The 12974-nt window shown below is 41.1% G+C and overlaps 1 protein-coding gene across 8 annotated transcripts in view; it reads left to right on the forward strand.

Moving 5' to 3' along the window:
* Nucleotides 1–12974, forward strand: part of RPTOR (regulatory associated protein of MTOR complex 1) — a 305325-nt gene that overhangs the window by 176638 nt on the left and 115713 nt on the right. For all 8 annotated transcript variants that reach the window (XM_043527662.1, XM_043527663.1, XM_043527664.1 and 5 more), the window contains 2 exons: nt 4193–4293; nt 5581–5725. In XM_043527662.1, coding sequence (XP_043383597.1) covers nt 4193–4293; nt 5581–5725 — 246 coding nt within the window. The remainder of the gene's footprint in view (nt 1–4192; nt 4294–5580; nt 5726–12974) is intronic.

Genomic DNA, 12974 nt, shown 5'->3' on the forward strand with positions numbered 1-12974 from the left:
GTACGTGGAGCTTTGTGTGCTGGGACCTGTACTTTCTGCAGGCCACACTTCCATATTAAAGATGAGTGGCTGCAGTGTATTTTGCACTTTAAGTGCAGCTCTCAAACTCTTGGCATCTTGTCAGTTCAGTCCATGGATGGGATAAGTTTGGGTAACTCTGCAACAGGAGGTCATTCTGTCCAAGGGCTGAGTCTGGAAATGGTGAGCTTCTTTTTGTTGTTGTGGGGAGAAGGCCTGAACCCTCCCTTTCCTCTAAACATAAAACACACATTGGGACAGCGCTATCACACACTGGGCCAGTTTTCGTTGACTGGTATCCACTAGTGAGCAGCTGCATCTGGCTCACTGAAAAAGCTTTCTGATTAAAACCTGCATCTCAATCAGTATCCAGTCTTGATTTGAAGACATGAAGAAATCGAAAATTCACTACTTCCCTGGTAGTTAATCATCCTCAAAGTTTAAAAAAATGTATTACTAATTTGAATTTCTCTGGCTTTAACTTTCAATCGTTGATTCTTGTTGTCCCTTTCTGAGCTAGATTAAAGAGCTGTTCAATACCCGGTATTTTCTCCTTTTGAAGGTACTCGTACACAGCATTCAGCATTCAAGATACTTTTTCTTTTTTTGGATAAACTATACAGCTTGAGCTCTTTAAGACTCTCACTGTGAGATATTTTTTCCAGCCCTTTAATCACTTAAATTGTGATTTTTCTGTGCATCCTTTCCAATTTTTCAACATCCTTTTTAAAATCGTCACAGCAGAACTGGACACAATATTCCAGTACTGGTCTCACCAATGCCCTAGACAGAGGCAAAATGACCTCCCTACTCTTCACTACTCACCTCTTTATATATCCAAGAATCACATAAGTCCTCTTTGCCACCGCATCTGTTGTTTGTCCACTGTGAGTTCTTAATCTTGTTCAGAGTTAGTGATTTCCAGGGTATGGCCCATTCTCTAGGTATGGCCTGCATTCTTTCTTCCTAGGTGTATGATTTTGCATTTGGCTACACATTTTTTTAATGGTCCCAGCTTACCACACAATCCAGGTTTGTTCTGAATGACTGCCCTATCCTCATTGTTTACCACTCTACCAATCTTTGTGTCATCTGCAAATTTCAGCAGCAGAGCTACTCATTCCTAAACTTAAGAAACCTGGACATTGGTGCCGGTGGCTTGGGTTGAGGTAAAGGGTAACAAATCATTTTAGTTTTCTTGAAGGTCCTATTTGCTGCTGGTCCCCATCTAGACAAAAAGGTGTTTTTGGAAGCTGTCTCCTATCAACTCACTGAGGAGTGAAGGAATATTAAGTATAGCTAGAACCAGGGGCTCCACTGTAGCAAATGCAAAGTTTAAAATTTGGTCTCGGCCCTATTGTAGCTATATTTTGGTTCCATATCACTAAACTCTACCTCTGGGGGAGCAGACTTTAAAAAGAATGTACACCAAATTCAGCATTGCATTTGTAGAATACACATTCCCTGTGCTACAATCTCCTGCAAACTAATTTTGGAATCATGGGCTGCTCTGTCAATTACTAAACTTACCCTGCGCTAAGATTTACTTGCTTGAGAGGGAGTCAGTGTGTACATATTTCAGTATTTGCAGAGATTTGAATTGATTTCTTACACCCCAAACGCTAAACTTTGAGAATCCCTTGTATTGCAGTTTCCGTGAGTCTCCCAAGACAGGAGAAGTGTCGGCAATAGATCACTGTTTGGAAGGCTACCATGCTAGGAGTTGTTCAGTGTTCTTTTTTCTCCTTTCAAAAATAAAATATAATAGAAAATTTGGTTCCTCAGCACTTTTTAACATGACACCATGATGTAGACTCCCTGTGTGTATTGCTGACAAGATCTTCCTGTTCATGGAGGTGGGACTGAACTTCATGTCCCAAAGCTGGAGAACCGGAGGATGTGAATGTTAACCAAGTGGACTGATGCCACCAACCCACACAAGCCAGAGAACAGCTTGCAGCTGCAGTGGTAATAGCTGCTGTTTGATCATCTCCCTCCATATTATATTAGCAATGCTCCTGACTTTGCTGTCTTCAGAGAATATTAAACAGCATGGACAGAAGATTTTTATACTGAATGTTTTACTTTGAAAGCAAGTAGTTACAGCTGGGAAGATTCAGGTGGTTGTGCATTGCACCTTGAGATAATCTGTACCCTAAATGTCTGGATATGTCTTAAGTGGAACAGGCAGAATGATTCCTGAAAGACAGCAGAGCTCAAATGCAGCCAAAGTGGCGGTAAAAGTCATTGCCTCAGCTTGTGGTGTGGTTTTCTGTGTTACTCTAGGGCTCCAAAATGCATGCTTTCAGCAGCAGTTTGGTGATGGTTTATTGGCTAGAAGGAGCTTCTCAAGGTGACCTTTGCAGTGCGTCTGAAAATCTTGAAGGGGAGAAGTTTTTCAGATGAAAACTAGTTGAACATCTCTTTCTGCTCTGTAACTCTGATAGTGATGAAGAGAGTGCCTCTTTCACAATCAAGTCCTTGTGTGATACTTGTATTAAAATCTTACACAGTAGTGCAGATCTTGATGGTCCAGTGGGTACCATTACTGCTTTCCAGGAATGCTGACCTGCTCATCAGAAAGGCTTTGGCTTAGAGAAGCACCTTTTTGTTGGAATAAGAAGCCACCTAGTAAGTTTAAATATTTACCTGACGTATTTTTCAAATAGTTATTATGGTGGCACCTGAAGGCTATAGCGATGGATACGTAAGAAATATATAGACAGATGTGCATCATATTCACTTGAGACAAATTTTCAAAGAACTTAGTGGGAGGAAAAATTTGGTATACTAATAAGAAACAGCAAAATGTGCCCCTCATAAGTGAACTTTGATGACCTCAGTAGGAGGCACACACATACTCCAATGTGCTTAAATTGTTGTGTCTTGAATAATGAGGAGAATTTCACTAGGTCTTACAACTTCATGGATAGACAATATCTTTCTAGTTCATTTACAACAGCAGGGAGTTGTGAAGTAAGTCTGTTACCGTCATAAACCTTTAACAGTAGGGCCACATTTTTCAACGCAATGTGCTTTTTATTGTGATTCATTTGGGCATAAGCTTTCATGGGCGAAAACCCTCCGATGAAGTGGGTTTTAGCCCACGAAAGCTTATGCCCAAATAAATGTGTTAGTCTCTAAGGTGCCACAAGTGTACTCCTTGTTTGTTTGTTTTTTACTGATACGGACTAATACGGCTACCACTCTGAAACCTTTATTATGATTGTCACTCCCTGGAAAGTTGTGTTTTCTGATTGAACATCATTCTGTGCCAGTGGACACTGAGCAGTTCTTATCCAGATGCTATTTGGAGCATGAGCTCAAAGTTTTTATTATTAATCATATTTTTTATTAAATACTTCAACAGAAATATTGGGTGGTGAATAAAATGGAGCCAGACAGCAGTTCTGATCTGAAGACCAAACTTTCTGGAGTTCCTAACAGCACCTCTCCCTGCAGTGCCCCTCGAGATACATGTCCCTCACCTCATCTCATTGTTTATTGTCTCTTGATCGTGGTCCTCCATCCAAAATCTCAATTCTTGAGATAATTCAGATATTACTGCTTTTTTTGATAGAATGAAATTTGTCCAGCAATATTCATTCTTGATAAGGCCATTTGGCTTATGATTCCATTATCGTCTTCAGATTTGTTCCACCATTTTGCTAGGGAAAGGAGTTAGATTTACAGGATGGTAATATTTGGGATCACTTTTCTTTCCTTTCTTTGAAGATCAGTACTGCATTTTGCTTACCTCCAATTTCCAATACCTCCCCAATTGTCTCATCCTCCCCCCCCAATATTCAGCGACAGGGCAGGTTTGTTAGCAAATTCCCTTAATGCTGTAGAAGGCATATCTGTTGTTAAAGGAGTTCAGAATCTCAGTCATTTAAGTCCTCCATTAATTTGTATAGTTCAGGTGATGGAAAGGCAAAAAGCAGCAAACTTGAGAAGAGAACAAAATATGAGGTAAACTGATATGTGGAAGAAGTTCCTACTGAAACAAGGAAATCGAGGAGGTTGCATGTGGAGGAACAAAACAGCTTCTCTTAATAAAATTAAAGCAACAGTACAGTGACACCTGTGGCTTGGGAATGGCCGAACAGCATACATATATATATATATATTTATTTAAATAATAACATACTTAATAAAAATGTCTCTTTTGTAGGATTCCTGGCAGACTGAATGACAGGAGAACTCCTCTGGGAGAACTGAATTGGATCTTTACAGCAATCACAGACACCATTGCATGGAATGTGCTGCCACGAGGTAGGACTGTCTGGCAGTTAACAGTCCATGTTTTCACCAGGAACTCTGCCTGCTCAGAGTAGAGGGGTAAGGAAGTTAGATAAAGGGTTAATAAAACAAGGAAGAAGAGAGAGTCTGATAACAAGAGGTGGAGAAAACATGAGCTGAGGTGAGACACCAGAAGAAAGAGTCCATGCCCGGGAAAGGGAAAAACAACAGAAAGGCAGAAAGTATTCATTTTCTAAGTGGAGAGAAGGGAGAGTAGGTGTAGAGCTGGGTGAATAATTGATTTTTTCAATTGCTGGCCATTCTGAAAAATTGGAGAATAAATTCAGTCCTGGTCAAACTGAATGAGAAAATGCCAAAAAAAAAAAAAATGGTGAATCAAAAAAATCAGTTTTGGGTCAAAGAAAATGTATAGTTCAACCTGAAATGTTTTGTTTCTGGGCATTTGTAAAAGGCTAGATTCACTTTAACTTAGGTCTCTCATCTCCCAGGCAAGGGCCCTAACCACCAAGGTATAGGATATTCTGAGGTGGGTGTCTCTGCGTCTCTCCTGTTGAAACTATTGTGCTTTGTATAAAATACTTAAATAGTCATTGGGCCAAAGAGAGAGAATGAGACTGACTCTGTAGCTTCGTGGTTAGGGCACGCTCCTGGGATGGGGAGACCTGGGTTTAAATCCCTGCTCCAGTGAATATTTATACGAAGTGGAATAGCTTCAAATGGCGAGACTGAGAGAGACCTGGTGGTGGCTAGTGCACTCAATTGGGGTAAGACCTGAGTTCATGTCTAGCCCCAGAGCAGGAATTCAAACCTGGGTCTTCCACATCCCAGGTGAATCCTTTAGCCACTGGGCCAAAAGTTATAAGGCGGGCTCTCCCACTGTCACCTCCCAGTCCTTTGTTTTGTGAATCTAGCCTGAATATTTTTTTTTCTGGCTGAAACTGTTTGGCGAATTCATTTCAAATTCACAAATAGTTTTGGTCTATTGCATTTTTCAATGAAGAAACTAGTCAAAAAACTTTGTCCAGCTCTAAGCGTGACTTCTCAGGAGAGATGTTATTGTCACACTTGTCAGGCAAATTCAGTGCCCATTAATCCTTCTGTGGGTGTCAAGTGACAGCAAAACTATGTCTGCAGGTCTTGGGCTTTTGTTTTTCTGGGGGGTTTTTCGTTTGTTTTTTTGTTGGAGGAAAATATTCATTGACCAGCTCTGTTGTGCAGTATGTGTGTGTATCTGCTGGTACACAATGCTGCTTACAGATCAATGAAGGTACCTGTGTGTCACACATTATCTCTCTGCAGATCTCTTCCAGAAGCTCTTCAGGCAGGATCTGCTGGTGGCTAGCCTATTTCGTAACTTCCTGTTGGCAGAAAGGATTATGAGGTCTTACAACTGTACCCCTGTCAGCAGCCCACGTCTACCTCCAACATATATGCATGCAATGTGGTAAGTCACTGCTAGCAGGGTACCTCTTGCTTTAAAGGCTTTGTACAGATGCCTTGTGGAGATTTCAAGAGCCGCTGTTATACGAGGCTGTTACCACCTGAATCTGTGCAGCGCTTTCCTGATTAAATCAGTAGATCAGAAATGGAAGCGCGTGTGGCAACTTAATACCGATCTCCAAATGCTTCCCTGTGTGTATGATACCTCATTACTATAATTCGGCTATAATTCCCTGATACAAAAGCTCCACTTCAGCTAAGTAACATTTCAGCCCAAATAGAGAAACAACAGAGCATCAGCTACATTTCTGTTTTGCTGGCATAAAGCTGTGATTGTAAGGGGGAGACCTGGGATAGTTGGGGCTAACAGAAGAATTCTTTTAACTTTCACAATAGAAAGTAAAAGGAGGTGGGGTTTGTCACAGAGTTCATTTCCTGGCGCTCTGCTTCTTTTTAGATGATTGATGGAAATGACTCTCATTATGGAAAGCCTTTTAAATGCATTCCTGACTAATAAACAAATGCTGAATGAATACAAAAGTCCTCCTTATAAGTCTTAGTCCTGTCTAATTAAGGCTAGAATTGTACAAAACTTGGCTAAGTGTAACCTGATAGGGTCAAGCTAACATAATTTCTGTAAGAGAAAATGATGCCTCTGTAATCTTAGAAAAATTAATAAAGTAATTGGTAAATGTAATTGAATAGGCTTGACTGACTTGGATATTCAGAAAGCTTTAGATAAAGTCCCTCCATCAGACTACAGTGGAAAACAAAGTTTGAGTAGGGTGAAAAGTCATGTCATGGGAAAACGGGTCGAGGTGGCAGAAGTCATATTACATGTCTTGTCTTAGGACTGGAGAGAAGTTAATAGTTCAATATTGGGATCGTTGTTAAATACATTCATTAATCATTTGGAGGAAGAAGTAGACAGTGATTAGAAGTTTACTGATAACACACATTTGCTTTAATTAATAAAAAACGTGGAGGGATTATGAGAAATGCACATTGGCACCTATAGCCAAAGCTGCTCCTATGTGCTTTTAAATTGGAGGAACTTTTGAGGAAAAAGATTTGTCATTGTACACAGCACAGTGAAGTTGGCTTGTCAGTGTGGTGTAAAAGCAAACAGGATGTTGTATGCACAAAAGGGATAGAACATGTAGCATACCAATGAGCATACCAAACAATGAGTGAGCGCTCATCTGTATGACTGTGTCCAATTGTTGCCTCACCTGAAAGGTGTGGCAGAGCCTGGAAACCTCCTGAGAAGGACAATGCATATGTAGTTACAGGTTTTGCAGGATTTTTATATGGGCAGAGATATACAAACAAATCTATCTAGATACTTATACCATGCTCATTATCAGGGTATCAGAGCTTCTTCTGGCTTCTTGCTGGAGTCCTTCTGTGAGGCAATGTGACCTAGTGGATAGAGCGCTGGACTGGAACTCAGGAGATCTGCGTTCTGTTTCTGGCTCTTCCACTGATCTACTGGATGACCATGGGCAATTCACGTCTTCTGTGCCTCCGTTTCCCCATCTGTAAAATGGGGATAATGATATTGACCTTCTTTGTAAAGTGCCTTGAGATCTGTGGATGAAAAGTGCTAAATAAGAGCTATTTTTATTGTTTTCATTTTTACTTAGTATTTAGCAAAAGCAGAGCTTCCTTAGGGAAAGCATTCATCATGTCTGCTTCAGCTGACTCCCAGATGGTGGCAACCGAGGAAGGGAGAAATGAACAGGCAGCTCCTTGATGTATATTTTCAATAGTCTTCCACAAAGGTAGTATTTAAAATAAAATTTAGGTCGGGGAGACTCTTCCTTATTTGCCAGAGGAGGCCCAGCAACATAACAGTTAGTACACTAGAGTTTCTCGGTCTAGTTAAAGATTCTATTAAAAAACAATCCTATGCCCATGTATAGCACCTTTTATTCTCAACTCTCTTAACACGTCACAGACTTTAAGTCTTACAACCCACCTGTAAACTAGGGAATGTCCCGAGGCTCAGCAGAAGTGACTGGCTTAGTCACACAGCACATCAGCTGCAGGGCATGGGGGAAAGGAACATGGTCCGAACTCGCTGTCACGTGCTGTAACTCACTAGATAGTCCAGTCTCCCTAGGCCGTACACAGAGCTGTATTCTGAAGCCTTTCATCTGTTTGTTTTTTTTTATTAAAGCAGATCATTGCAGCTGTTAGAAATTTAAACCAGAAAATGTGGTGGAGGAAAGAACCAGAACTTACATTGCTGGGTGATAGAGACCTATTGGATGACAGAATGCAAATGTGCACTGCCGAGTACACTGGTTGTCATTCTGCTGTGAGCTTTTCACAGATTTTTGCACCTGGCAGATCAGCATGTGAATGCTTGTGAATGTGGACACCGGCCGTGCTGTCATCCGTAGCGATTTGAAACCCCTGGGATCTGCTGTAATATGTAAATGGATGATGAGCTCAGACACTTAGTCCTACAATACATCCATCTGTGTTCCTCAAAGACCTGACTTAAAGGTTTTCTGATTCCCCCGGCCCTCAGTAATAGTTATTTTGCTTGTTATGTTGGTTGCCGTGTGAGTGTTGTGATGGGGGCCTTTCTGCCGTTCCCACACATCCATGCTGAGGCAGGCAGGTATTGTGTGTCTCTACCCCCTTACATTTGATTTCATAGTTAAAAGCCTTCATGGCATTGTGCTGGTTAGCTTCCCCAGCTATTTCAGAGTAGTTCAAATCCTTCCTCCATTCCTCTTCCTCGGGATGCTGATCTCCCCACCTAATCTGCATCCTTCCACATCCAGAAATTATGGGTGTTTGGCCCACTCCCTCCTCGCCACAGACACCTCTTGTGCTGCGTTTTGTCATATGCCCAGTCACCGGATAAAGATGGAATCCATGCCAAACACTGTTCCTGTCCCACTACTTAGCTGGCTACAGAAGCAATAGCTTTACCGTATGCCTTCGTTGTTTAGAAAGCTGTCTGTGAAAACTTACATTGCTATAATGCTGCCAGCTCTACTGAAGTGCATTATAATTTACCTTGCATTTCAGATGTGAAGAAACATGATGAAACAATCTCATTGGGGAAGTATGAAATAGCAATTATATGTAAAACACAATCAAATTTTCTTCTGTTTGTTAGTAGTGCATAGGGAGATACAGGATACACAAGCAAGCTGTAAAAAGGAGTCGGCTTTGGAACTGCATGAGTAATATTGATTCACAGATACTTTCTTCCCTTTCTCCACACAGTCTCCTCTCCTCATGCACTCTTTTAGATCACTAGGATGTTCTCTGGGGCTATCTTCCGCACAGACAACATAAGTAATTTTAGTGATTCACTGATTATAGTAAAATATACTGAATGGATTCTGAACTTTGCACATGCTGTTCGCTCCTCCCCCCTTTCTGGGAAATGCTGGTCAATTGTACCGTAAAGATGCCCTGCACCACACCTTGCCACTCTGCTTCAGTTACTGGAAACATCCTCACAGTCAGTGTAAGAGTGGAAAAAACAGAAAGCATCTCCTGCCGCTTCTAATTCCATCAGGTTCCTGGTTTTAACAGAAATGGGCTACAAAAAACAGAGTTTGGTGCTCAAGTTTCCCCCTTTTCTCCTTTCAATTATCAGTATAGAGCTGGATCCAGTGTCCTGTTGTTTCTGCTACAGTTACATTGATAGAAAACCATAAAGCATTTGACAAAATATCGTGATGGTGTACTGCTCAGCTATGAGTGCACCGCAGGAATGTGCATATGCTGTGAAATGTTTTTCCACTTGACTTGAGCATCACTTGATCTCATGAATAATTATGGCTGTCCCTTTTTAGAAGTTAAATGTAGACCATTTTGCCCTATATTTTAGTATATATCTTTGTCTGTGCTTCTGTCTGATGGTTTTCTCTATACCATGCTCACTTTTCACATCATTTGAGGATCCTGAATAGATTAACCCTTTTCTGGAAATAGTCACCAGGCTGCCAATGGCATTGGAAGTGTCTACAGAGATGAGTGTCTCTCTCTTCTATCTTAGTCATCTGGAAGTAAATTCTCTGTGACCAGTTAAGTCAGCACTCTTAATTTATTCTGTAGACCAGCGCTTTCTGACTTATAAATTACTTCTTCTAACCAGGAGATTGGGCTTTTTTCCCTGAGGCCAGTTTTCGTCCACTGTCCGCCAGTATTAGGACGCTCTCAATAGGGCACTGAACTTGGTAGTTAAGAAACCTGGCTTCTGCCACTGACCACTGTGTGGTCCTAAATGTGTGACTTAACTTCTCTGTGCCTCTGTTACCACGCCAAGCCTGTCTCTCTTGTCGACTCAAACTGCAAGCTCTTCAGGGCAGGGACTTTCTCTGACTGTGTTTGTACAATGCCAAGCGCGATGGGACACCGATCGTGGGTGAGTCCTGTTGGCATTACTGCGGTACAAGTAGTAGTAATATTCAGTGAGGGAGCCCAGATGTAATTGTCTGTGGTGTATGCAGGGAGGAAGAAACATTTTTGTCCTGCCTGCACGTGGGTCTCCATGGCCATCGATTGTAGTTTATACATTGTGATCACCAGTAGAAAATTGTAATCATGGTAACTTAGTAAACTGACAGAAATTTCCCAATGTGTAATGTAGGCCATGTATTAAAACAAGGGACCTTTATTATGCTGTGGCAGAGATGTGCTTCTAATAATAACAATAGAAATATTGCTACAGTAAATATACCAAGCATGGAATTCTAGCTGAAAAGAAAACCATAATGTAGCATCCCAACAACAGGTGAGGAGGGAGATTCTAATGTCTTTGGACGTTGTGGGAAGTATTGCAAAAAAGGTGCAAGTCTGCAGTTTTCTTCGCTGATTAATTTAAAAAGGACTCTTCTTTTTGAAACACAGATAAGTCTTAACATCTCAGCAAGAGCAAAATGACTGAAGGATTTAGGGGGACATTTGGCTACTCTGTGTTAGCCTTGTATAGGCTTGGGCAGATTCTTGTTTCAATCAGAAACATGAGGATTTTGGTCTCCACCTCATCGTTAGAGTCTCTAGTACCTATCAGAAAGGCACCCACCTAGTTTGATCAGGAAAGGTCCAGAGTTGCTATAGTCGGGCATGGGTTGAGGTCAGGATTGAGATTCATTGGCTGACGAGAAGAAGGTTGCCCATTGCTGCCTCTAACTAGCACTATCAGGCCCTCATTTTCATAGCACCCAAATCCTTACCAAAGATTTTATCGCTCTAAATATTTTTTAAAATACATGTGTGTGAGCTGCTTCCCTCTTGCCTTCCCTAGAGCAGGTGCCATGTGTCTGCAGTATCGCTGTGGAGGCGCTGACCTCAGACTGGTGTTTGAAAATACCGTCAAATAGGACATGCTACGGAGTTGTAGCTGCAAAAAAAACTCGGCATGGGAATAACGTGTTCCACGTAGCTGGTACAGACCGAAATGTTTCAATCAAGTATATTTGTGTTAGTCCCCAGAGCACAGATGGCTGAAACTCAGATGCCTTTAGCAGCTCTGCAGAAAATCATCAACTCTGTTTCCAAAAGGAAGGAGCCCAGTGCTTTTTTCCGGTGCTGGAATGCAGTCTAATACCAGCTGTTTCCACAGAGAGAGAACACAAGCATAAGAGACTTCTATAATTCTTTCCCAAAAACGAGATGTGAGGATTAAAAGCATCAGGCAGACTGACTTAGCCCAGAAAATTAAAGTTAAATGTAATAAGTTCTGCCTTCATGATCTGCGAACTACTACAGTACATGTGGGTGAAGAAATACTGAGGTGGGTCTCTGTAACTGTGTTCTATTTATGTTGGTAAAGTATTACTGTGGGCTTCCAACATGGAACATTTTATTATCTCACATAATAAAATTGTCTTCAAGCAAAGCTAGATGCTCTGTGCTTTCCGTTCCCTGCTTAACAGCCCAAACTTTGGAGCACCTCAGAAAACACAAACTAAAGGCAGTTGGAAGAGATCAGGATAAATTATTTAAAAGTTTATAATACATTTCTAAACAAAATTGAAGTTAAAACACATGAGCACTTCCCTCAAGGGAGGGAGAGTTAATGACAGAATCCAGGGAGTCCTTTCTTGTTTATTTTTTGATGTAGAGTCATGCTGTTTTTCCCAGTTTCTGCATTCCTTCAGAGTAATAGCTTTATTTTGTATTTCCAATGAGGGTGCCTTGTTGGACTGACTGATCAGTAAAGATGGAGGTGTTATGTACGGTTGGATTGCTTTCCTTGTAGACTTCTTCCCTAGGCATGCCCCCCTCCACTGCCAGTTTCATAAAAACAAATGCTCTTTCCTGTTGGACATAGTTTTCGACTGAGTGAACTGAGCCGAATGTCAGACAAGTGAGAAACTGAAAAATACATGTTTCCCAAATTCACTGGAAGAGGGACAAGACTGGGGTATGTCCTCTAAATATTTGAAGCTGGGGCATCTCTTTCTGCCTCTCTAAAAGATTATTGAAAACCATCAACTTTAGTGACCGCAACTTCTTTAATTAGGTTGCACCACAGCAGATCGTGGGAAGTGATACTGTAAATTAACCTAGTCCCATTCCAACCCACTTCCTTGAAGTATGGCTCTGTTCTGAGGAGAAAGGCTGTAGATAAACATAAAGATAAATACATTCCCTGCCACACAGAGTTTACTGTCTAAGAAACATTTGAATGTGAGATTCATTTGGGGTGCACAATGCAGGCCCACAAAAATAGTGGCTGGATTGAGCTACAGCTGAAAATCGTGGTCTAAAAATGTAAAATGGGCTTCTCAGTTTTACAGAAAACTTGCTTGTTTCCTTGAGTGAAATGTGGGAGTACATTCCACACTTGCATTTTTGCAGCTGAATGGGCATTAAAATAGGGGAATATTGTATCCCAAAGGAGTTGAGTCACTTCTCAAATCTAACCAATTAACTTATCTAATGGGTTTGAAAAACCTAACATCCCTGCTCAGTACCCACCTAGTTCTTGTGTTGAACATTGCTATAATCTTTATCAGTGTGGACATGGGAGCTAACTCCTACCAGCAATTACAAAGGCCATCAGTCATTTAATTCTCTCAGGTCTGTTTTAACTTAAACTATAAGAGTAAATCGGGCAGATGCCCAACTACAAAGTCTTCATGGTATATAGTAAAGAGCAGGTGACTTGCCTCTGCTAAGGGGCACAATATCAACTTACCTCATTCACAGAATAAGTAGGGGCAACAGAGTATAAAAACATGAAATCTAATTAAAAATATTTTCAGGTCAAA

This window comes from Chelonia mydas, chromosome 14, assembly GCF_015237465.2.
Source record: "Chelonia mydas isolate rCheMyd1 chromosome 14, rCheMyd1.pri.v2, whole genome shotgun sequence".
NCBI classification, from domain to species: domain Eukaryota; kingdom Metazoa; phylum Chordata; order Testudines; family Cheloniidae; genus Chelonia; species Chelonia mydas.